Source organism: Formica exsecta, unplaced genomic scaffold (assembly GCF_003651465.1).
Source record: "Formica exsecta isolate Colony F162 unplaced genomic scaffold, ASM365146v1 scaffold346, whole genome shotgun sequence".
In the NCBI taxonomy this organism is placed as follows: domain Eukaryota; kingdom Metazoa; phylum Arthropoda; class Insecta; order Hymenoptera; family Formicidae; genus Formica; species Formica exsecta.
Window position 1 is genome coordinate 24,524 of NW_021850713.1, and position 25,101 is coordinate 49,624.

The 25,101-nt window shown below is 38.4% G+C and overlaps 2 protein-coding genes across 2 annotated transcripts; both read left to right on the forward strand.

Moving 5' to 3' along the window:
- Nucleotides 1-19,265: 19,265 nt before the first annotated feature.
- LOC115238540 lies at nt 19,266-20,180 on the forward strand. Its single transcript, XM_029812466.1, has 2 exons — nt 19,266-19,356; nt 19,444-20,180. Exons 1-2 carry the CDS (start codon nt 19,266-19,268, stop codon nt 20,178-20,180), a joined length of 828 nt encoding a protein of 275 aa, XP_029668326.1.
- A 2,354-nt stretch (nt 20,181-22,534) lies between these two features.
- LOC115238541 lies at nt 22,535-23,831 on the forward strand. Its single transcript, XM_029812467.1, has 3 exons — nt 22,535-22,934; nt 23,071-23,389; nt 23,423-23,831. Exons 1-3 carry the CDS (start codon nt 22,535-22,537, stop codon nt 23,829-23,831), a joined length of 1,128 nt encoding a protein of 375 aa, XP_029668327.1.
- The last annotated feature ends 1,270 nt before the right edge of the window (nt 23,832-25,101 follow it).

Below are 25,101 nucleotides of genomic sequence, written 5' to 3' on the forward strand. Positions count from 1 at the left end.
TTTAAAAGGCGAAACGTTAATAAAAGAAGAAAAGATAACGCTCACCGGCGTAACGGGACATAAAATATGTACAATTGGAAAATTTAAGGCGACAATAACTCTGGAAAAGCGCCGAATCAAGCATACTATGTACGTTGTTAAGGATGACTTTCCGATAGAATATGACGGAATACTAGGCGTTGATTTCCTACGAAAACATCAAGCCACTTGCAATTATAAAACAAAGCAATTAAAGGTAGGACAGCATATCTTAAAGCTTTATCCCTATCTAAAAGTGACATTGAAACCACGTAGCGAAACTATAATACAGGTCGCTACTGATAAGAACACGATAGGCGTGATAAAGGCAGAAGAAACAATACCAGGAATATTTATAGGTAATTGCCTAGTAGAACCTACGAAACGCTAAAACAAAAACCAGGAGAAAGCGCGCGAACTTACGGACTTAGAGCCGACAAATTAGCTATGGAGCTATACGAGTCAATGATGGAAGGACGTCACCATACAGTAGATAATAAACGCGCAATAATGGAAATAATACAGCAGCAAGCCTTAGAAAATTTCCCAAGGATTGCAAGACGAAATTAAAACAATTGTTCGATCGCGAAGATATGCCACATTGCAAGAAGCAATAGCAGCGGCCAGCGCGGAAGAAAAGGTTAAAGGACCGTCCGCGACCGGCATGTGAAGCAAAATCAATTTTACATCGACCTATAAACAGGAAAATAAAATGAATGTGCAATGTCAAAAATGCGGAAAAACCGGGCATTACGGCCGAGGGGAAAAAAGAAATTTAATTCCGCGCAAAGTAGCGATGAGGAGGAAAGGAACGAAAGAAAGTCGCACTGACCTGCAATTAAATATCAAGTATCACACTTTAAAAATACGCCGCATATACAGACAGGATTGGACCTTGTCATATTACCAATGCGAGAAGCGAAACGCGAAAAAATAAATTTGCTATTCGATACAGGAGCCGCAATATCACTAATTAAAGTGAAACATTTAAAAGGCGTTATAAAAGAATAAACGTTAATAGAAGAAGAAAAGATAACGCTCACCGGCGTAACGGGACATAAGATATGTACAATTTGAAAATTTAAGGCGACAATAACTCTGGAAAAGCGCCGAATCAAGTATACTATGTACGTTGTTAAGGATGACTTTCCGATAGAATATGACAGAATATTAGGAGTTGATTTTCTACGAAAACATCAAGCCACTTGCAATTATGAAACAAAACAATTAAAGGTAAGACGGCATATCTTAAAGCTTTTCCCCTATCTAAAAATGACGTTGAAACCACGTAGCGAAACTATAATACAGGTTGCTACTGATAAGAACACGATAGGCGTGATACAGGCAGAAGAAACAATACCAGGAATATTTATAGGTAATTGCCTAGTAGAACCTACAAATTACCTATGTGCAGCAAGCATTCTAAATACAACGGATAACATAATCGAAATGTTAATGCCGCAAGTAAGTGTAGAGGAAATCGAACGAAGCGAAACCGAAGAAATTAACGTAATACAAACGCCAAATAAAAAGGAAGTAATCCCGCGTAGTGAAAAAGTATTACGATTATTACGTACACAACATTTAAAATATAAGACAGAAAAGAAAAAACTACCAGAAACTAATATAAATCCGATGTGCAAACCGAAAATAATTCAAGAGCACATCTACGGCACCGCAAGCGGATCGAATAGAACAGCTGAGATAGAAACTGACACCGCGATAACTAACACTGCGATGCTATATTGAAATAAGGTAGATATAAGAAACAATTGTAAAATGCGAAAATGTATAGCGAAAAAATATGTAGACGAAAATTCACGTATAGTTAATTTTCTTTTTCCAAAGGGGGAGGGATGTCGTAACCCGACCAAATTTCTCAATATATTAAAAGATAAAACAATAAAGTTAAACAGAAAAGATTAAGAAAAAGCTGAGTAAAGCAATGCATTAAAATTAGAAAAGAGATCAAGGAAAGATAATTAAGAAAGAATAAAAGTAATAAAAGATTATTAATAAAATAAAAGTAAGATACGTGACTAAAGAGAAGGAAGTCACGGTCAAGTTCTCGGAAGCTGAGTAAGCAGTTGACGAGACAGCTGACGAGCGGAGCACGAGACATGCTCCGGTCAGGGACACCACACTCCTCCCTAATCAACGACCTAATTAATTAATATATATTGAGCGCGAGATGCACCGACGCTAGCTCAGTAATATAGCTCATTAACATCGCTCACTACTCGTTCACTCGCTCGCTCAGATCAACAGTATCGATATACCGTACGTATCGCGCCCGACTATTATAATCGCGAATAAGTAAAAGTGTACCAAAACCTGTGAAATATATTAATTTATAAATTGCCTAGAACCTACAAATTACCTATGTGCAGCAAGCATTCTAAATACAACGGATAACATAATCGAAATGTTAATGCCGCAAGTAAGTATAGAGGAAATCAAATGAAGTGAAACAGAAGAAATTAACGTAATACGAACGCCAAATAAAGAGGAAGTAATCCCGCGTAGTGAAAAAGTATTACGATTATTATGTACACAACATTTAAATAAAGAAGAAAAGAAAATGATAATGGAAATCTGCAAGGATTTTAGCGACGTGATGCATATCGAGGAGAACCACTGACGTGCACAGATACCGTCGCGCAAAAGGTTTGCAACGCAAGCAGATAGCTTACCGGTCAACGTACGGCCTTACCGCCTGCCGGAGAAGTATAAAGAAGAAGTAAATCGACAAGTCCGAGAAATGTTAAAAAATGAAATAATCAGATCAAGCACGAGCCAATGGAACGCACCGTTATTGATTAGGTTAGGTCCCTTCTTAGTCCCTAAGAAAGCCGATGCGTCAGGAAAACCTCAATATAAATCCGATGTGCAAACCGAAAATAATACAAGAGCACATCTATGGCACCGCAAGCGGATTAAATGTAACAGCAAAGATAGAAACCGACACCACGATAATTAACACTGCGATATTATATTAAAATAAAGTAACCATAAGAAATAATTGTAAAATGCGAAAAATGTATAGCGAAAAATATGTAGACAAAAATTCACGTATAGTTAATTTTCTCTTTCCAAAGGGGGAGGGATGTCGTAACCCGACCAATCTCCCAATATTAAAAGATAAAAGAATAAAGTAGCACAGAAAAGATTAAGAAAGAGCAGAGTAAAGCAAAACATTAAATTAGGAAAAGAGCTCAAGGAAATGTAATTAAGAAAGAACGTGACTAAGGAAAAGGAAGTCACGAAAAATATTTTATAAATTATTTTTTAGATATGTACTTGGCGTATTTTTTTTATCTTTGTGAGGTTTTTTTTAGTGGGTTCTTGTATTCTATAAAATAATATTAAAAATAAACACTATAATATATATAATATTAGGTACTAATATATATTTATTTTACTTTCTGTAGATTTGTAAAGAGCTTGAGACAATTTGTTGTGGAGGAAGACCAGACTCTATTATACTTATAATAGCGAAAAATAACTCGAATGATGATGTCACGCTGCTTTTAGAGTGACGTCATCATCGATTTCATAGCGCCAAAAAGCGTCTCCTCGAACGGTCTCCGACGATAATTGCGCCAATAGCATGCTCCCTGAATGCAGCCTTATAGGCATTGAAACAAACGTCTGCATAGAAAATGCAGCTATTGATTTGAGACAAAATGGTTACGAGATTCAAATTGTTGCATGCTTTGCGTATTCAGGAAGATAGCTTTGGAGGTGAAATATTATTCTTTCTCAATTTAATATTGATATGTGTATGTATACAGGGTGTCTCATTATAATGTCCCACCCCAAATAACTTTTTTATTTTTGATTGTAGAAAGAAATGTTTCAGCCAAAAGTTGTATGGTTTCGAGGGGGCCACATGATAAAAATATGGACTTGACCTTGAGTGACTTTTTCGAGGCGAGGTCAATGTGATCGATGTTTTCTTAAATAGAACCCCCCATTTTTAAAAAAATACATTGTAAATAATTACATACTTTTTCTTAAAAACAATTATTTTTTACCCTAACACCTCTCTCCGCGCATTTATTTCTGCATCCGGCTCTTATTCACCTGCTTTATAATCTTCATATTATTTTATATTAGAGCCTTTTTGTTCAATGTTTTTATTCTATATTAATATAATATTAATATTGACATCTAGATCTGTGCCTTAATGTTAGAACAACCAATGTTACTTTCCAGTCAACATAAGATATGCTGTATAACAAACTCGAATAATAATACGATTTTTCACAGAAGAGTTTCTTATATTATAAAATAAAATAATTAAAAGAAATTTTTCTAAAAATTTTTTTTAATTCTTTCTTTTCTGTAAAGGATTGCAACTATTAAAGTTTATTATGTAACACATTTTACTTTGATGAAAAAGTGACATTGATTGCTCTTGTTAATGCACACTTAAATAGTAGAAATGATCCAGTACTACAAGAAGTGAGTGTTCACTGAGCAGTTGTAGTACTGGATGCCTCGATGTATTCATTAATACTAATTCAGATATCACACAATGACGCGGAATATGGGATATATAATTGGGCATCAGACTCACGAACTCGGTAGTCGCATCTTCTCGTTTGTGCGGGCACATATTTCTCGCGCGTTCTTTTCTCGTTCGACTTGAAAAGAGAAGTTAAAACCGGATACAGTAGAGTTTTATTAAATCTAGTAAGATAATTAAAATCAATCATAATATTGTCAACGATAACCTTAGGAGTCAACCTTAGGAGATTTTGCCAAAAAAAGAAAAAACAAGATAATTTCTTCTTATTATATATTTATATATACTTGTACTTAATTATATTTTTTTCATACAACTAATACAATAACAAATGTACGCGCATAATTTTAACATAAAATTTTTTTATTATTCAAAATTTGGAGCAGTTGATGAACGTGACACTAACGATCAATTGGTTTGTTTATTTAATTACTATACATATATCTTTAGATTCTAAATTGTTGATTATATCAAAATGGATATATTTGTGGTGGGTTTAAAGAAATCGATACGTATAAGAGTGGAAAATAAATATTCCTTGGAGTTTTGAGCGTAAAATAATTAATTTTGATTATCACAAGACAAAATCGATATATATATATATATATATATGTGTGTTAAACTATATAAAACTATTAAAAGCTTTTTTTTAAAGGCAAATATAAAGATCCATACATACATACCAATCTGTCATCTGTTATTGATTTTACAAATCAGGTAATATTGATTTTTACTGCACAGCTGATTTTATTGTTTCTTATGTGTATGAATACTATGTACGGCGGTTAGCTGATATTAACGAACTATAAATATTGTACGTAAAATATTTAATTTTTTTCTTAAATATGAATTTAAATGGTTGATTAATTATTATATTTAAATAGAAATATAAACTTAATATTTTCGCACATTTAAGAAACAAAGTTTATTTTTGTTTTGATCGCGTGGAGAAGTTTTGTGGAAATCAATTTATTTATTTTATCTGTCAGCAATAACAGATGACAGATCAGTCCGTGTGTAAATGTAGTTATGAGCCTGAGGGCGCGAATTCTACGCAATATTATTGGCAAACTTTGATCACTCAAAAACTCAAAAACTATTGTAGCCTCGATATTTTTGTATTAAGATTTTTTACTCCATTTTGCCTCTAGAATATTAAAATATTATACGGAGATTGTGAGACACTCTATATGTATATACAGGGTGTCTGATAATAATCGCCCCACCCGTAATGCGCAGATAGAGCGGGTTAAACTGCAGGAAAGTCCTTTACCATTTTGCGAGATTTGTAATAATTATTGAGAAATTAATTAAAAAAGATCGACCAATTCGCGCGAGTATAAGCGCGCAGCAAGAAGAGACAACCCAAAAGTAGGCGCGCGACGAAATTTTGGGAGGAGTGCTTTACAAATGACAAAAATGACGATTTATTATATAATTGCTATACGCATGAGCTTTCGTACAATATCTATACCATTTTTGGTGTCAATATTTCTGGTGTATTCCGTATTGCCAGAGTTCCAGAACTTACACGGCTTCATGTTGTGCAATTACACCGGTGCATTGTCTGTCACATACACAATTGAGATTATGCGAATTCTAATCGAAATGGAAGCTGTACATTATTCAGACTGTGTACAATCGGTACAGTATATTTAAATCATATAACTATGCAATTATTATAGCGTATATATATTTTAGGCACTAATGTATATTTGCATATTACTTTTTAATAACTTAAATATATGTTTTGTTAAAAATGCAAGAATTAATGTGAAATTTGATAAATTTTAGATGTACTTTAACATATAACTAATTTAAATTTGTCTGAACAAATATATTTTTTGCGTTTTTGTGTTTTTGCAAAGTTATATCTTCAATCGACATCTTATTTAATTTAGTATCAGCATATATTTATGAAATCATCTCTTCTATAAAATTTTAGTGCAAATACAATAGTTAGACTAAATCTATTTTTAAACAAAAAACATAGTAGTAACTATAAGTCTCCCATGTGCATTTTAACGCGCGCTCAATGATTAACATGTTATTAATTTCATTTTTAGCTTTTTTTACCTATTTTTTTTACTTAGCAAGTTTCTTCTGGTTAAATGTGATGAGTATCGACATGTGGTGGACATTTAGGTAAGTTGTCAAGTATTCCATATATTATTTATTTTATTATTATTATTTATTAATTAATCCGTGCTTTACGGCTTTGGATGACCTCCAGTTTTACAATTGTTATTTTGTTTTTGTGTCTGTGTCTATGTTTATGTGTTTTTCCAAATGTGTTTTTATAGTGACTTATAGTTATAATTATCTAATAATACGCCCCCGTCTAATATAACGAACGTTAAAACTCTTCAACAAATTACAAAAATTAACTAAAAACATCTAAAATACAATGCTTAAGCTGCTTTAAGCATGCGGATTTTTCAATTTTTGCTTCCTCGTATCTCAAATTGTCCGAAAGTTACAGCGTATACAGACATTTCTCAAAAAATTCAAAATTTTATAAAAAATGAACCTTTTCATCGATTCTCACCAAATTCAATACCAACCATCCTTGAATGATACTCTGTCCATGTAAAAAAAATTTAACCCGATATCTCAAAAATTGCGGAAGTTAGAAGTTGTACAATATATTGCGTACATACACACATACACACATACATACATACATACAGACATTTTTTAGGAATATGATTTTTCGACGTTTTGGAACATTTTAAACACATTGGCATAGAAAACCCGAAAAAAAATTTTGTCACGAAAACAAAGCTTCCTCTATGAGGAAGCAAAAAAAATTGTAATCTATTAAAATCTGAAATCTCTAAAAACTAAATTGTCCGAATAGAGCTAAATTAAATTAACTCAAATTAAATTAAATTAACTTAAATTAAATCAAATTAAAACTGAAATTAAAACTAAAACTAAAATCTCTATAATATCTCTCTACTTTACATATTCCATACTAAATATTAAATATTCAACATTTCAACATTTCAATATTTCAAATATTCCTAGATAATTATTCATTTTCTTTGGTATTCTTCATCTATCTTTGTCTCTCTTTCTTTACTTTGCTCCTTCTTCCTCTCTGGCCTCCTCTTCTTTCATCTTTTCTTTTTCCTTCTCCTTCCTAATTATATCTATCTTTTTCATTAGTTCATAGCTTTTTCCATCTCCTTTTAAGAATTCTTCTACTGACGTTTCATGTTTAGTCTCCTCGCATTCTTTCAGCACATGTATCATATTTTCTATTCCTTCTCCACGTACTCTACATCTCCTTTCTTCCTCTTCTCTCCAGTGTTGATTTCCCCTCATTTCATTTCCGCATCTAAATCTCGCTATCAACCTTCTATCCTTCTTTCCTCTTTTTCCTCGCAAACATGCTGGTATTTCTTCCGTCATTATATTTTTATATATTTCATTGTATTTAAACTCTTCTATTTTCTTTTTTCTTTCCTCCTTTTCTTTCTTTCCTATTCTTTCCATTATTTCCTGAACTATCTTCTTTGCTTCTACGTTCTCCCTCTTTTCTCTCAGCTCCTCTTTACTTGTTTCCGCCTTTTCCATCACTTCTCTTCTCCTCTTTTCCCATTTACTCTCCTCGCTGCTTCTTCCACTCCTCTCTAGCTCCTTCATACATTCCACCACTAACTTTTTTTTCGTCTGACGTGCCGTTTCCTCGTACTTGATGGCTCTTTTCTTTGCCTCCTGACTCAATTCCTTCATCTTGGTTTCTTCCGTTAAAATATAGTTCGGTGTTCTTATATCTAGTCCCAGAATCCATTTCACATATTTCCTCTTTATTCTATCCAGCCTTTCTTCTTTCTTCCACCCCCAGATCTCCGCTCCGTACAATGCCACACTTCCAACCAATGCGTCGAACATCTTCATTCTTCTTTCGTAATCATCCTTGAATAACCTCTCTCCAATATTCCAAGTCAATTTCATTGCAACTATCGCTCTTCTCATTCTTTCCAATACATGTTTCTCTGCTCCTTCGTTGTTTTGCATTATGTATCCTAGATATCTTATTTCCTTCATCTCTTCTATATTCTCTTCACCCCATTTCCATTCTCTTCTTCCTATACTCCCTCTTCCTTTCTCAAATACCAACACTTTTGAATTCTGAGTATTCAAAATCAATCCTTTCCTTTCTATATATCTCTTTAATCTTCTCATCATTCCTTTTAACTCCTGCTCACTTTTTGCCACCATAACTATATCATCCGCGTATGTGATCGACCAAAACTTTTCTTTCCTCACTACTATTCCTCCTGTCTGTTCCTTTCTCATCTCTGCCTCCAAATCCATCATATACACATTGAACAGCGTCGGACTCATAGGACATTCCTGTCTCACTCCGCTTCTTGTCCAGAACTCCTCTGTTCTTCTATTTCCCATTTTTACCTTATTCTTCGTTTCTTTATATGTTTCCATAATCCTCCTTTTGAACCGTTCTCCTATGCCTGCCTTCTTCATCATTTCTCCCAGTTTTGTTCTGTCAACTTTATCAAACGCCGCCATGAGATCTATAAATAATGCAAATATCTTTTCTTCGAAATTTCTTTGTTGACTACATAATTTAGCACATATATTGAATCTATTGTACCTTTTCTTGCTCTGAAACCAAACTGTTCTTCCTCCAGTTTCGTTTCTATTTCCTGCTTGAGTTTCTCATTCAAAATGTTCGCATAAATCTTATATGCTGTGTCCATCAGTGTCACTCCTCTATAATTCTCTACGTCGCCTTTTTCTTCTTTCTTATAAATTGGACTGATTAATCCTCTATTCCATTTTTCTGGTATTCTTCCTTCCTTCCATATTTTGTTTAGTAGTTTTAAGAATACCTCTCCTATCTCTTTCGGCATTAATCTCCAAGCTTCATTTTCTATTCCGTTTTCTCCCGGTGCTTTTTCTTTCTTTAATCTCTTCAATTGTTTCATTAGCTCTTCCCTCGTTATTTCTTCCGTTTCTTCTCCATTCTTCTTTATCCTTTCCTTTTCTTCTCTTCTCTCTTCCTCCTCTTCCATTGTCATTCTTTCCTTTGTTCCTCCTAATAACTTTGTTGCGTCCGCGCGTCGACTTCGATAATACTCGAACACGCGCGACACAAACGGCACTCGCGTACCGCGACGTAAATGATTAACACTCTTTTAAAAGAACGAAAGAAACTTTAATAATAACACAGAACACACAATTAAACAAGGAACACAGAACGGGTAATAACGGTAATCGTATCTCAAATATGTCCGCCCGGAATGACATCCGTCGCGAGACTCAAGATGGCCGATCTCTCTCTCAAGATGTCCGCCGTTGTTTTACAACAACCCTTAGCGACGTATTTGGAGATGATCTCTTAGAGACGGGAGCAACTTCAGGATTAACTACCACAGATGACTCGCAGGGACGCAACAACTTCATGAAATGCAAATTCCAACTTTCCAAGTCTATATTCTCATCTATTTTCTCCCCCTTCTTCCTATATTTATTGATATTTCCATGCCTCTTCTTCTGTTCTTATTAATTTTATCTTTTCTTCTTCTTCCTTTTCGTACTTCTTCTTTTTGTTGTCACACTATATTTTATACTCCTTCCTTTTTCCAATATATTCTTCCCGGTTAATTTTTCCTTTTTTTCATCCTTCTGAGTTCTTTTCTCAACTCTCTTTTTTTCTTTCTCCATTCTTTGCTATGCCATTCTCTCCTTTCTAATTTCTACGGTGTTATCTTTTTCTTAATTTTCAATAACGAATTATTTACTTTATTTTCTATTTCTCTCCAGATCTCCCCGTCCTCTGTCTGTGTACATGACCAACCTTCACATCTTTCGTGGTAGTGCTCGATCCCTTCTTCTGTCCATACACTTTTTTCAATCTTAATTCTATCACTCTTTTTCCTGCTCCTCCTTTCTGTGCCTCCTAATTCCACTTCCAATGGTATGTGATCCGATTCTGTTCTATTTCCTTCTTCCACCTTTTTAATCTCTTCTATCGCTTTTTCGTTCGTTACAACGTAATCTATAACCGATGTTCCTGATTCTCCGATGTATGTCCATTCCTTCCTTCTCAAAATGATTCCTTCCATAACTTCCATTCAATATCATCCATCCTCTTTCTTTTATCTTGTTTATCATTATTCGTCCTTCTCTATTTGTTACTTTATCCCTTGATCTTCTTATCTACCCTTCCTTCTTTCTTCCTGTTCCTATCGGACCACCTTCCTCTCCCGTTCTCGCGTTAAAATCTCCTTCTATCATTAAATATTCTTCTTTTTCCTCTTTTATTTCCTTCATTAAATTATCCAATGTTTCTTTAATGTTTTGACTATGCAGCGTAATCACTCTCCACCTATTTTTGTTATATATCACACTTGTCTCCATTGCTCCTTTATTTATTTCCCTTACTTTTGCTCCTTCTAGTTTCTTGCTAATAGCCGTGATAATTCCTCCTTTTGCCCTTTCTCTTACATTTTCTCTTGTCGCCGGTATGCAATTCTATTCGTATTTATTTGATAGCTTATTACTAATTTTCTTCCATGTTCCTTCCTCCATCCATGTTTCTATCAAGCCTATGATGTCAAATTTTTCCAAGCATTCCCATGTTTCTTCGCATTTGTTTGTTATTCCCGCTATATCCCAAAAACAAATTTTTAAACCTTTCTCAGCATCCTCTATCTTCTCTCCTTTTTGTCGTATTCTCATTCCCTTCTTCCTCTTCTTTCCTCCTCCAATTTCTCTTCTTTCTCGTTCTATCTGTACCATCTATCATTCAAGTTAATTTTCTTATATCCAACTTTTACCTTATTATCGCCTTTTTCCTTTTCTTCTCTTGCTATTTCCCTTAGTTTCTGTTGTATCCCTCTTTCTTTTCTTGTTAAATCATCTTCTATTATTATACCTTTCCTCAATTCTTTCTTCTTACTCATAATCTCTCTTTTTTGCTTCCAACTATCTATCTCCGCTATCATTAAATTTTTATTTCTATTCAATTTTATTTTGCTTGCCTTTTATACCATTATGTCCACCATTAAACTGTCTTTTATATATTTTTTCACTTCATATTCTAGTTTCTCCATTTCCCAATTCACTCCTTTTATTACAATATTGTTCCTTTTGTCTTTTCTCTCCTTTCTTTCATTAATCCATTCCAACGCTGCTATTCTCTTCTCTAACATTTCCTTCTCTTGTCTCCATTCTTTCTCTTTTTATCTTTCCTCCTCTCTTGCTTTTCTTTCTTCTATCATTTGTTCTATTATTTGTTCCTTCATTTCTTCCATTTCTTCTCTCATTTCTGTTTTCAATTCCTCTATTTCCATTATTATTTTTTCTAATCCTTTTTTCCATACTTCTTCGCCTCCTGAAATATATTTGTCTAGTGACTTTTCTTCTCCCTTGCTCTTATTTCTACTTCCTGTCTGTTTCGAGATCGTCCCGATTGCGCACATTACCGATCGGACACGACAATATTTCCCAATCGGACACAGACCCAATCGGACACAGGCTCGATCGAACACAATCCCGATCGGACACAGGCTCGATCGGACACAGACCCGATTGGACACAGTTCCGATCGGACACACACTGTTGCAATCGGGCACAGTCCCAATCGGACACAGGCTCGATCGGACACAGGCCCGATCGGACACAGGCCCGATCGGACACAGGCTCGATCGGACACAGGCCTGATCGGACACAGGCCTGATTGGACACAGGCCCGATCGGACACATATGGTTGGAATCGGACACCATCCCGATCGGACACAGCCCCGATCAGACACAGTATATCAGAAATTTATAGGTTTGGGTTAGGTTATATCTTCCGGAAGTGGAGCCTCTCCGTAGGGGGGGGGGGCGGAACATCCTGCCTCCATGCATATACTTTTTAATGCGAAGTAAGGTTCCACATAGGTTTACAACTTTCCACGCGAAGCGAGGTTCAACGCAAACTTATGTGTCTAGCTTTTGATAGTGAAGCCCCCCCGTAGGGGCGGGGGGCGGAACCCACTGTGTCCACGCATACATTTTCCCATCTACACAACAATTGTAGGATGGACCTAACTTCGCGATGGGGACTGTGTCCGATCGGAACTGTGTCCGATCGAGCCTGTGTCCGATTGCAACAGTATGTGTCCGATCGGAACTGTGTCCAATCGGGTCTGCGTCCGATCGAGCCTGTGTTCGATTGGGTCTGTGTCCGATTGAGAAATATTGTCGTGTGCGATCGGTAATGTGCGCAATCGAGACTCACTCTCTGTTTCCCAGTCATTGGCGCCATCTGTAGTCCTTCTTTTGAACTGTATTCCTAGCACTTTCTTACCCGTATCTTGATGTTTCCTAACCTTTCTTCTCCGTTTCACAGTCTTATTTCCCTTTATTTTTTCTGTCCTCTCTTCTTATCCGCTTTGCCTTCTTTTCTCCTTCTTCACTACCACTTCCTCCTGCTTTCCACTCGCTTACTCTTCTCTTTCTTACCTTTTTATTTCGAAATTTTAATAACTTTTCTCTTACTGCTTGCTTTGTCCGTGCACACTCCACTCGTGCCACACCGGAAGTCCATATGCATATATGTATTCCATATATTATACTTTATTTTTAACTTGCCTCATCTTAACTTACCTTTATATCATTGATTTATATGTATTGTACAACATGACAAAATAATTTTCTGTAATACATTGTGACGTGACATTTTTGGGACGTCCGTCACAAGGGCCGAATGGCCCGATCGGGAGCGGTTTTTCGGGGGCCTGCGTCCTCCCAATTTAGGGAGAAAGCGGCCTCATCGTCAGATCGACGAGATCTGACTTTTATTGGTAATAGATATCGAAAATGTAAGCTCGAGATGAGCCCGCGAGTTGGTTGTCGGCACGAGATCGAGCGGCGGGATCCCATCCGGCGGAAGAAAAGGAAGAGAGAAGAGCGACGGCCGAGAGCGGGAATCCAAGACACCCAGGAAACAGGAGACGTCAGGTCGTAGTTGTCTAATATTAAAAACATTTTTGATGACTGACAAACATCGCTGCCGGTAAATTTATATTTCTTATGGCAGGAAAGGAGCGCGGAGGGCCGGAATAATCCAGCCAAAGGGGCGGCCACTCCACCCGCACGAAGCGATGGAGTCCCAAGGACGGAGCGGCGAGCGAACTCTCAATCCGGAGCCTATTCGACCAAATAGGAAAGAGAGCCGATCGGGCGCAGCCGTAAGCCCGCACCTTTAAGCCGAACAACAGAAAATCTTGTTTTGGTGAATTAACTTTGTGAATATTTTTGGTAGATTAAGTCGCACGGCCGACGGGCACACGTTGCTCATCCGAATTATATAAAATAGGCTTTCTCTATTCTGAACATAAAAGTATTACGGTAAGATTATCGAAAACTAAATATTTTACAAGATATTTTAATTTTTATATCGAAATATTTCAGATTAAAATATAAAATAACTCAAAAAGTACTTAATGATATTTGCGTGCGTTGATTAAAATGACTTACCCTGTATATATACTGAGGGTGACGTAAAGAGTGAGAGACAAAGACGGGGAATGATACGTTTTGAATTAATCAAACAGAATTTTTTCTCGTGTTATGTTGTTGTATGACAGTGTAAGCAACTACTTGGCTTATGATATTATAAATTTAGAGTATAAACATAATAATTATGATTTCAAATAAACAATTTTTTGAAAAATCTATTATTGCATTAATTAATGAACATTATGAAATATTTGTAAAATATTATTATTTGATCTATAATAATTCACGATATATACAGGGTGCGGCATTTATAGTGACGCGGGCATATTTTTCGGAAACGAAGTGAGATATCAAAAAATGTTTCAGACAAAAGTTGCATGGTTTCGAGGGGGCCACATGATAAAAATATGGATTTGACCTTAAGTGGTCTTTTCAAGGTGAGGTCAATGTGGTCGATGTTTTCTTAAATGGAACTCCCCATTTTTTATTACATATTCTTATAGCTTATCCCAAAAGCTTTCCAAAACACTATAATAAAGTATTTTTATTATAGACGACGCTACACACATACGCGATGAAAGAGAGACAAAGACAGCGCATCATCTCTCTTTGTATTTTTATTATTGCAATTTGTTGCCGGTTAGAAACTGATAAATTTCTGTTTATGACTTTTTTATGTCAGATTATTGTAAGTGCCTTAAAAATCGTGGCGACCGTTACGAGGACCACCCTGTATATATATGTATATATATATTAATTATCTATACTTTCCAAATGTAATATTTGGCTAGAATTATCCATGTCTTGTAAGTTAATTAATATTGATAGCGTATTGTCTTTGTTCTAAAGATACGTTTAAATCTTTTTTCATTAAAAAAATGTGTAACCAAATTGCTTGGATTACAGAAATTGCATTTTCTACGGTAGTTGCTAATGGTCATCAAAAAATTCGCCATCTTGCCGATAAAATTCCGAAAGAACATTCGATTATTCCTCGAGTCCGACTAAGTCTGTAATTAAATACTTTTTTTTCCAAATTTAAATTACTTGATCGAGGATATGGTCGTAGCATACCTAGATAGCCAAGAATATTAAAATCACGTTTTACCAAAGCTTTGCGTCAAGGTGTGCTTTAATTTTGACAACAATTGTCTAGCAAACATTTGTCTTGTTTTGGTTTGTCAAAAAGTTTAGAGCAAATTGACGGCAAAATTTTTCGTCTCACGATGCTGTAAATAATAGAAAAAAGGGTAAATGTTCAGATTAATTTACACTTCACGAATCGTTTTCATTTTCACATATATTATAGAGGGCACATTCCTAAGCAATAAGCACTTTGAATTTTGTGGTACTCTCTTCTGGTTCCAGAGATATGCAATTTTAAAGTTTCACCGTTTTAATGCTTTTTGTGTTATAAAATAAGAAAAAATAAAGTTTGTTTTTGTTGTATTTGTGTAAATCAGATGTGGAAAAAGTGTTTGTTTACATTTCGGGAACGAAGCTCCTTGAATTTTTCCATTTTCCACGCAAAGCGAAGTTCAACGCAAACTTATGTGTATAGTTTTTTAATAGTAGAGCCCCCCCGCAGGGGGACGGAACATACTGTCTCCACGCATATACTTTTTAATGTGTAAATATAAAGTGGAAAGTCTCGAAATGAGAAATACAGGCATTGTGTGGATCTTTTATATGTTTTGTCAAATGTCAAACACGCAGACGCAAAATGTGAGACTCGCTATTTAAGATTTTGGAACATCAAGCAACGGAAAGTATGCATGGTCTAACAATTCTGTTTCCTCCATGATATTAAGGCCGTTTCTTTGTTTTTTTATGAAAATCGCCTCTGATATTAATCTTTTGTGATAATTGGATTCTTGATCCAAAATCTTAACATTGTCCCAATCCATATGATGGTTTATTTCAATTACGTGTTGGGAAACCACTGATTGTTTTTTGTTAAGTTTATGTTTATTAATTCGGGTTTTTAATTGCCTCTTTGTTTGTCCTACATATGACGCATCGCAATCAGTACACTCAGATTTGTATATGACGTTTTTATTACAATAAGCAGGACTAACGTCCTTGTGGACTCTATATGGCTATCTGTCATTAACCCCGGACGTTTGACAATAACATTTACAAACAAACATTTGGCACCCCTGCATGGGTTCGCCATTGTCCCCCATCATAGCGGACATTGTTTTACAAGACATAGAAAATAAAGCTCTGGCTAAGAAAAAAAAATTAGACAATAATACAAAGCTCATGATTAGAAACAAAGCTGTCCAGCAGTAGCAAAATATTAAAAATAAAAAACCTACATTTCTACCTGTTGACATTTCTCTTATCAGTTTGTACAGATCAACGGTCAATTTCACTAAAGAAAATAATAATATTATTTTCACGAGAGCCGACAAAGGCAATACAACTGTAGCCATGAACAGAGATAAATACATTTCTTACATTAATGAGATGCTGAGCGACAAAGACACATACATTACTGTTAAAAAAAATCCAATCAAAAAAATCGAATCTGACATTAATAACATGTTAAAAAAGTTCCTAGATAAAAAATACATTTCTATACGATTGTACCATTATCTTAAATCAAGTGATGGCCTACTGCCTAAAGCCTACGGTATTCCAAAAATTCATAAAACAGGCTATCCGTTACGCATCATAGTTTCCTCCATCAATAGCCCATTATATGCAATCGGTAATTTTTTGCACAAGATCTTAAACGACAGTTTGCCACTAGCTTGCGGCTATGTAAAAAACAGTTTTCAACTATTTGATTGCCTTTCCAATTTAAAATGGTAAACAATGGCACAGACAACAACAACCACAAAAAATTCATAGCGTTACCCTACATTAAAGGTCTCTCCGAATCAATTTCTGTATCTTTCAAAAACATCGATGTTGCCACTGGATTCAAATGTTTTAATCGCCTCAACCGTTTCATTAGAGTCCACAAGGACGTTAGTCCTGCTTATTGTAATAAAAACGTCATATACAAAATTGGGTGTACTGAATGCGATGCGTCATATGTAGGACAAACAAAGAGGCACATAAAAACCCGAATTAATGAACATAAACTTAACAAAAAACAATCAGTGGTTTCTCAACACGTAATTGAAATAAACCATCATATGGGTTGGGACAATGTTAAGATTTTGGATCAAGAATCCAATTATCACAAAAGATTAATATCAGAGGCGATTTTCATAAAAAAACAAAGAAACGGCCTTAATATCATGGAGGAAACAGAATTGTTAGACCATGCATACTTTCCGTTGCTTGATGTTCCAAAATCTTAAATAGCGAGTCTCACATTTTGCGTCTGCGTGTTTGACATTTGACAAAACATATAAAAGATCCACACAATGCTTGTATCTCTCATTTCGAGTCAGTGACAGCGCTAGATAACTTCCTTTACATAATATTGTTCTTTCGTTTAACTAGTAGGAATAAAAATTGTAAGTGATTTTTGCATTTGATTGTAATATTGGTTTATATATAATAATAATGTTGTAAAATATTGACAGATAATAACTGACTATGCATTGCAATACAAACAAATTTTACCAACATGACGTTCGATTTCATCTGTAAAAACACAATAACTTCACTTAAAATTCAAAGTCAATGGACCACATGAGGAGCACATTTGCGACCGCTGATAGAGGTGAAGGATGCCATATATACGTTGTATTGATCAAACCATGAGGTATGATTGATCTTGCGCCGGGCGCCTTATTGTTAAGTTTTTGAGTGGCTGAGGAGACACAAGTAGAGTGTCGAAACGTCCCACAATTTTTATGTAATAAATTAAAATTAAAACTAAATTGTTCATCCATATATTGCTCGTAAAGGCCTTATTTATTTATATTTTTTGTTAAAAATTAATTGTTAATAAGTCCATTACACCCATGGATTGAGCGCCTATCGGGCGCATCTTCGGGCGGCGGATAGAAGGACGCCCAGGCTGCCTCCGGGTTTGACTACCCGAGTAGACTCCTGGGCAGTAGTGGCTATAACCGGTCCCGCGAGCGTAAAACCCTGTCTGGGGCTGGGAAGGCTACTGCCGCGGACCGACTCCCCAAGCCAAGCTGGGAGCTATTGTGGCGAAGGCTGCAGTGCCGCGAACGATGCTTCTGGGGCACCGGGCGAAACCCCAGAGTATTTAGCCTTACCCGGGCATGCGGGGCTCTGCCCGGGCGGACTTTAGTTCCCTAGCTTCTTGTGGGACCTATTATGGATGATTTTGTAAAACTAAATATTGATGAATGTCTTGGGGGGACTGAGGATTAGGGCTCGCGAGGGCCCCCACCTTCAGGGGTGGCGGCTTCGACTCCCAAACAGGCTCCTCAGGGCCCGGAAGGGAACGGGGCTGGCGTCGGCGAAGCAGCGGTTTCTCGTAAGAGGAATCGCTGTGGAGCCGAGAAGAGGAGGGCCAAGAGGGACAGGGGGATGGCCTTAGCCGGGTCAGATCCCTCTTCCTCTGGGACTCTCGGAGAAACTCCGAAGGGCGTGGAGAAGGGGCACACCGGCAAAAGGTGCCGGACGGGCTCCGTTGATACCCCTCCTTCAGTGCAGAAAGCGATGAAGAGGTCTAGGGCTCAGACTACTGGGCCCTACGTCTCTGCCGCGGACCCCTTGGCGAGAGCAATCGTGCAGGAGGCTACACCAAACAGGCGGTGACTCCTGAGCAGTTGAATTTGCTGCGGGGAACGGTGGTCAGTGAGCTGGCGGTGATCCGAGAGGGTCCCCTGCCTCGCTTCACGGGGACTGCGGTGCTGCGTAACGGCGCCGTAGTCATTAAAGGAGAGGATGAGTTAGCGCTCAATTGACTCTCGGAGCGAATTGGGCACATCTCTCCCTGGGAGGGTGCCAAGCTCAGGGTGGTGGGCTTGGATGCGCTTCAAAAGTAGCACAGGACGGCTGTTTGGGTTCCGGGTCCTCCGGTGCCTGCGGCGGCGGTCCTGAGGCTGCTGGAGAGGCAGAATCCGGGCAGCGTCACGGCTGGTTGGCAGGTTTTTGCCGAGAATGTTGGGGCTTCCCCAGAAGTGAGGAACTTCATTCTTGGCATCCCGGAGTAGAGTGTCCTCAAGTTGAGGGCGTCGGACTTTAGGCTTAGCTATGGGCTCGAGCATATCACTGTGGGTCTGCTCGGAGCTCGTAGTGAGGCGACGGGGCAGGGAGAAGCCAGCGTCGGGCCCTCAATAAAGTGGGCATGGCGACGGTGGGATTCACCCAAATCAATTTGCACCACAGCAGGGGCGCCTCGGCTGTTTTGGCCAGGAGCATGGCTGTGGTGCACACAGGTATTTACCTAATGCAGGAATCCTAAGTATACAGGGGCTGCATTAGGGACATTGCGGCCTGTGGTAGGCTTTTCAAGCCCCCCACAGAGCCCAGTCCAAGGGCCGCGATTGCGGTCAAGGGACTAGAAGCGCAACTCATACCGGAATATTGTTCCAGGGACGTTGTGGCAGTTACGGTGGATTTCCTCAGATTCACCACAGGCGAGACCAGGAAGGTGGTGGTGAGCTCAGCGTATTTCCCACATGAAGAGGAGGGCTCGCTTCCGCCAGGACCTGTGGCTAGACTGGTGGACTACTGCCAAGATAAGGGGCTGCCGCTTATAGTGGGGTGCGATGCTAATGGGCACCACACAGTTTGGGGGAACACCAATATTAACAATCGGGGCAGAAGGCTTCTGGAGTACCTGGTGGCCACTAACCTGGAGATCCTGAACAGGGGCAACGAACCAACATTTCAGAATGTGCTTAGGCGTGAAGTACTTGACCTTACTCTATGCTCGAACAATTTGGTTCCGGAGATTGTCGGGTGGCAGGTCTCATCGGAGCCCTCTCTCTCTGATCACAGGCAGATCGTCTTCAGGCTTGCCAATGTGAGGACTGAAACAATCTATAGAAGAAATCCGAAAAGGACGGATTGGGACTCGTTTCGAGAAGATTTCTCCAATGGTCTTCGTGGCTTCCCTAAGAGGCACGGGACCGCTGCTGAGGTAGAGCTCTGCGTAGATCATCTACAAAGGGCTTTAGTGGGCAGCTTCGAAAATAATTGTCCAGCGAGAGCAGTTCGCTCTAATAAGAAGATCTCTTGGTGGGGACCGGGACCGTAGGCTGTCAAAACCTTTAAACCATTTAAGTCCGCTGGACCGGATGGGATTTTTCCGGCGCTCCTACAAGAGGGGCTCGGGCAGATCAGTGGGCCGCTCACGCGGACCCTGAGAGCTTGTCTTGCTCTGGGCTACACGCCCAGAGCTTGAAGGCTGGCGAGGGTGGTATTTATACCTAAAGTCGGCAGGACCTGCTGCACCTCTGCCAAGGATTTCAGATTGATCACCCTGACGTCATTTCTTTTGAAAACGTTGGAGAAGCTGGTCGAGGTCAACATGTCTACAGGATGGGCTACTCTACGGAGACGGCGCCAGTGATGCCAGAATTGAGACGCGAGCAACATGCAACCGAGGTGGAAGGGATAACGCGGACAAGCGCAAACCGCGTACGTGTGAGCTTCGGCTAACTTCGGATGGCAGAAGAGGACAAATATACTGTTTTCTGTCTCTCTCCTTCCTATCGAGCCGGCAACTATAGCGACGGGCGTACGGGCGACGCGACGGACGATGTTGCTCGCTTCTTGATTCTTGATATATATGACAGCGTTAAATATTCTTTTTACAGCCTACATAGCGAATGAGTCGCTCACGTATTTAAGTGAAATTAATTAATTTCGAATTGAATGGAATTTTTTAAAATATATGTTTCATTAAATTATTAAATTAATTAAATATTATATGTATACTGTTTAGTGTTATGTATTCAGGATGAAAATAAATCGTTTTGTCATATTATTTTTTATATATATACACATTTTTAACACAATAACGACATACAAACATATATTGACCACATGTACGTTTGTGTGTCATACATAATGAATGAGCTGAAAATTACGAATAGTGTTTTTCCACACCACCCATGGGATATCACCAATGGCGCGTTAGATTTTTTAATGTGGATCTTCGCCTAAAACCCTATTATACCACATTATATAATATTATATTGTACCTGAGAGCAAGAGGGATAAATGGGAAAAATGTAGGGTGTATATAAATAATTACAGAATTATTTATTATTTTTTTATTTTTTTAATATCTTATGTAAAAATTTTTAATGATATTGGGGCCACTTCGGCCCCTCATAACTCCTCGGCCTCTGCTCCTCATTTCTCTTCTACTGGCCCGGCCACCTCCAGGGCCGCCTCTACTAGCCGAACCGCCTGCAGGGCCGCCTCTACCGGTCTAGCCGCCACGTATGTCCCACCCTGCTCGCTGGTTGTACTAGCGAGCACGAGACCGACCGCCTCCTCTTTTTTTTCCTTTGTGTGAAACATAAAGATATACATTGATAAATAATAAATAAATAAATAATATAATCATGCATATGAATTAATAAATTAATAATAAAAAATAAATAATTTACCATTTTTATTATTTTTCGGCTGCTGCTGCGTCTTGCTGCATATTGTCATTTATTTCTTCTGTAAAAATAAAATATTATTAATTGTTATATGTATTAAAACAGTTAGAAATATATATTATATACATGCATACACTGAAACATTAGATATTTGCACGCAATTAGTTAAATTAATTAATATTGATGCGAGAAATAGCAGCGCGAAGGAGGGAAAATTATTTAATGCATTCAAATGTGAAATGTGGAAATTAAACATTCCATTTTTAAATATCGTTGCCCTATCATGCGACAATGCGTCTGTTATTCCGCTGCATTTGCTGCACATGCCGCATGTGCAAAAATACCGGAATATTGTGAAGAATCTTTAAAAAAGATGGCGAATTATATTAACAGCAGTCCCAAGCATGCTGCTATTTATCAAGAATTTAGCGAATGTTTTCAGGAAACCTTGAATTTTTTTAATTCTTTCAATGCATTTTTCCAAGCTCTGGAAGCAAGAATTCATTTATTGCAGCCAAAATCAGTAGAGCTTTTAATAATAGTTTGTAAACACTTTTTGAAACCAGAGCTTCTAAAATATGTATGTAATGATGATTTTAAATTTTCTGAAAAAGAACTGTAAAAGAAAAGTGTGTAAGAAATATCTTGTCTGTAAAAGACATGTGGCACATGTACGCGGTTCGCGCTTGTGTGCGTTACCTCTTCCATTGCTGAGCCGTAAGCCGCGGGACCCGTTTCTGGCATCACTGGTCGGCGGTTGGGTGGATCGAGAGTGCCCGCAGGGCGGAGTGCTCTCTCCACTTCTTTGGTGCTTAGTAGTCGATAGACTACTTAACAAACTTAATGATAAGAGTTTCTTTGCGCAGGGATACGCCGACGATCCGGCAATTATCGTGCGAGGACCCTTTCTGGACACGCTCCTGGAACTCACGCAGAGTGCTCTTGGAACGGTAGAGGAGTGGTTGTGACTGGCCTTTCGGTCAATCCCCGGAAGATGGAGCTGGTCATATTCACTCGCAGATACAAGCTGGGCACTGTAGTGGGGCCCACCTTGGGAGGCATCAGGTTGACACCGGCCGTGTCAGTGAAATATCTGGGAGTCATCCTAGACAGGAAGCTGACATGGAAGGAGCACCTGGACAATCGGTGTAAGAGTGTAACCTCTTATTTCTGGCTGTGCAGAAACTCCTTTGGCCAGACCTGGGGCCTCAGGCCGGGAATGGTCTACTGGATTTATACTGCCATTCTTAGACCTAAGCTGCTGTATGCTGCAGTAGTATGGTGGCCTAGGATACAGCTAGCGTTGGCGAAAATATCGCTGGAGCACCTGATGGCTCTTATTTTAAGAGGGGCTATGAGAACCACGCCAACTGCGGTTATGGGAGTGCTGCTCGGTATTGAGCCACTTTGCCACACGGTCGTCGCCGCTGCTGCATCAGCGGCTTACCGTCTCAGCTGTGAGGGAAAATGGAGAGCCGGCACCAGGCACACTAAACTTCCCGACGGAGTCCTTTCTCATCCTATTTTCAGGATGGGGCGGTGAATCCATCCCACTCGGTGAATTTGCCACGGTCTTCCAAGCGGAGATAGTGGCGATCTTGTGCTGTGCACAAGGACTTCTCGCTAATAAAGAGAGGGGCCAGCGCATCAGCATCTGCTCGGACAGCCAGGCGGCTCTGAGGACCCTTAGTGCTCCGATTACTACCTCCAAACTGGTCTGGGAATGCAGAGGCACCCTGGGAGAACTTGCGAGGGACAACGAGGTTGCTCTGATCTGGGTGCCTGGGCACTCTGGTATCAAGGGCAATAAGGCGGCCGACCAGCTTGCTAGAGCTGGCTCGGAGACTGCGTTGGTGGGACCGGTGATCTGAATCCCTCGCAGTCTAGGCAAAAGGGAGATTGGTCGCTGGCTGCGGAACCAGCATTTGGCCTCCTGGAGGGGCGCGGCCGAATGCAGGCAGGCGAAGGCTCTCCTTGGAGATTCTCTGAGAGAGGACCTCGCCAGCAGCATCAAAAAACTAAGTAGACGAGAGGCCGGGCTAGTAACTCGCATTCTCACGGGACACGGCACTCTCAATTACCACCTGCAGAAATTGGGCATCAGTATGAGGCCCAACTGCAGGAAATGTGACGCACCGGAGGAAACCAGCCTCCATGTGCTGTGTGACTGCCCGGCCTATGCCAGGGTCAGACTGGTACTGCTGGTCTCTGCTTTCCTGGAGTCCCAGCAGGTGGGTGATCTCCCAGGCAGGACTCTCCTCCTCTTTTGTAGGAGATTGGGCCTGAACTGAGGGATCGCTTATCGGAGAGGCACAATGGACTTTGTCTGCGTGCCGTAAATGGAGCTTCGCTGAGGACCGCCCTCCGTTCTTAGCATTAGCATTATTAAGTCCATTATAATTTTTTAATAAAATAAAGAATATATTGTTGCGTCCCTGCGGGTCGTCTAAGGCGGTTATTCATGAATCTGCTGTATTCGTCTCCGGGAGAAGGTACAACAATATATATGTATATTATTTTGTAAAATTATATAATAGAAAAAAATGAACAATTTCACTACAAAAATTAATTTTATTTAATATTTATAAATAATTTTATTATTATAAATAATTTTATTTAAAAATTATTTATTTAATATTTAATACTAATTATATATTTGCTTGCTATGATTATTCTTTTGCCAATCCGACTTTGTGGTGGCCTCGTTTCCCATGGAGTGACTTTTACGGAAAACGGAATGCTATTTTAATCTCGAATCGTCTTTTAATTTAGAACATTTCTTCATTACCTTCTGTTATAATGAAAAATACATGCAAATTTTACTTTTTTATGGATTCTTCTACTATAGTAATTATTTTGTTATCATAAAACGATAAAAATAAATTTTTCGATTTCAGAAATATTAGCCGAATTCCGGAAATATTAGTCTATGGGAAAATCAGCCACAAAAATTCCGGACCGATAATTTTTAACTATTTATATGATAGAAAATTGAATATTTATGAATACTTATCAAACAATTATTTATTAATAATGACATTCTTCTTATACACATACAAATTCAATTCCGATAATCTTTTGTATTTAACTAAAATATTGCAATAAACGTTGAAGAGCATAACTTACATACCTATAGTCTTCAAGTTAAATAAATCGCTATTTCTTCAAATAATTTTGTTTGGTTGATCCTCACTCTATTACTTTTCCGAGATTCCGTTTTCCGAATTTCCGACTGACATGGGACGGCACCCTTAAAGCCCGTATCAGGCTATGCATTGAGATTGAAATTTGACCAATCAGGACAAGGAAATTTTAGTTTTTTTTATCCTGATTGTCAAATTTCAATCTTTGATATGTAGGTCGGTATTCATAGTCAGTTCTTATATTTAAGACCGTCTTAAGCACAATCTTAAGATGTCCTAAACCAATCACAGAGCCGTATTAGCATCTTAAGACATTACTTAAGACGGTCTTGAAATAAGAACTGACTATGAATACCGGCCTAAGGGTGCGTTCCGTTTCACGCATTGAGCGCATAGATCGCCTGGAAATCTATAGTTC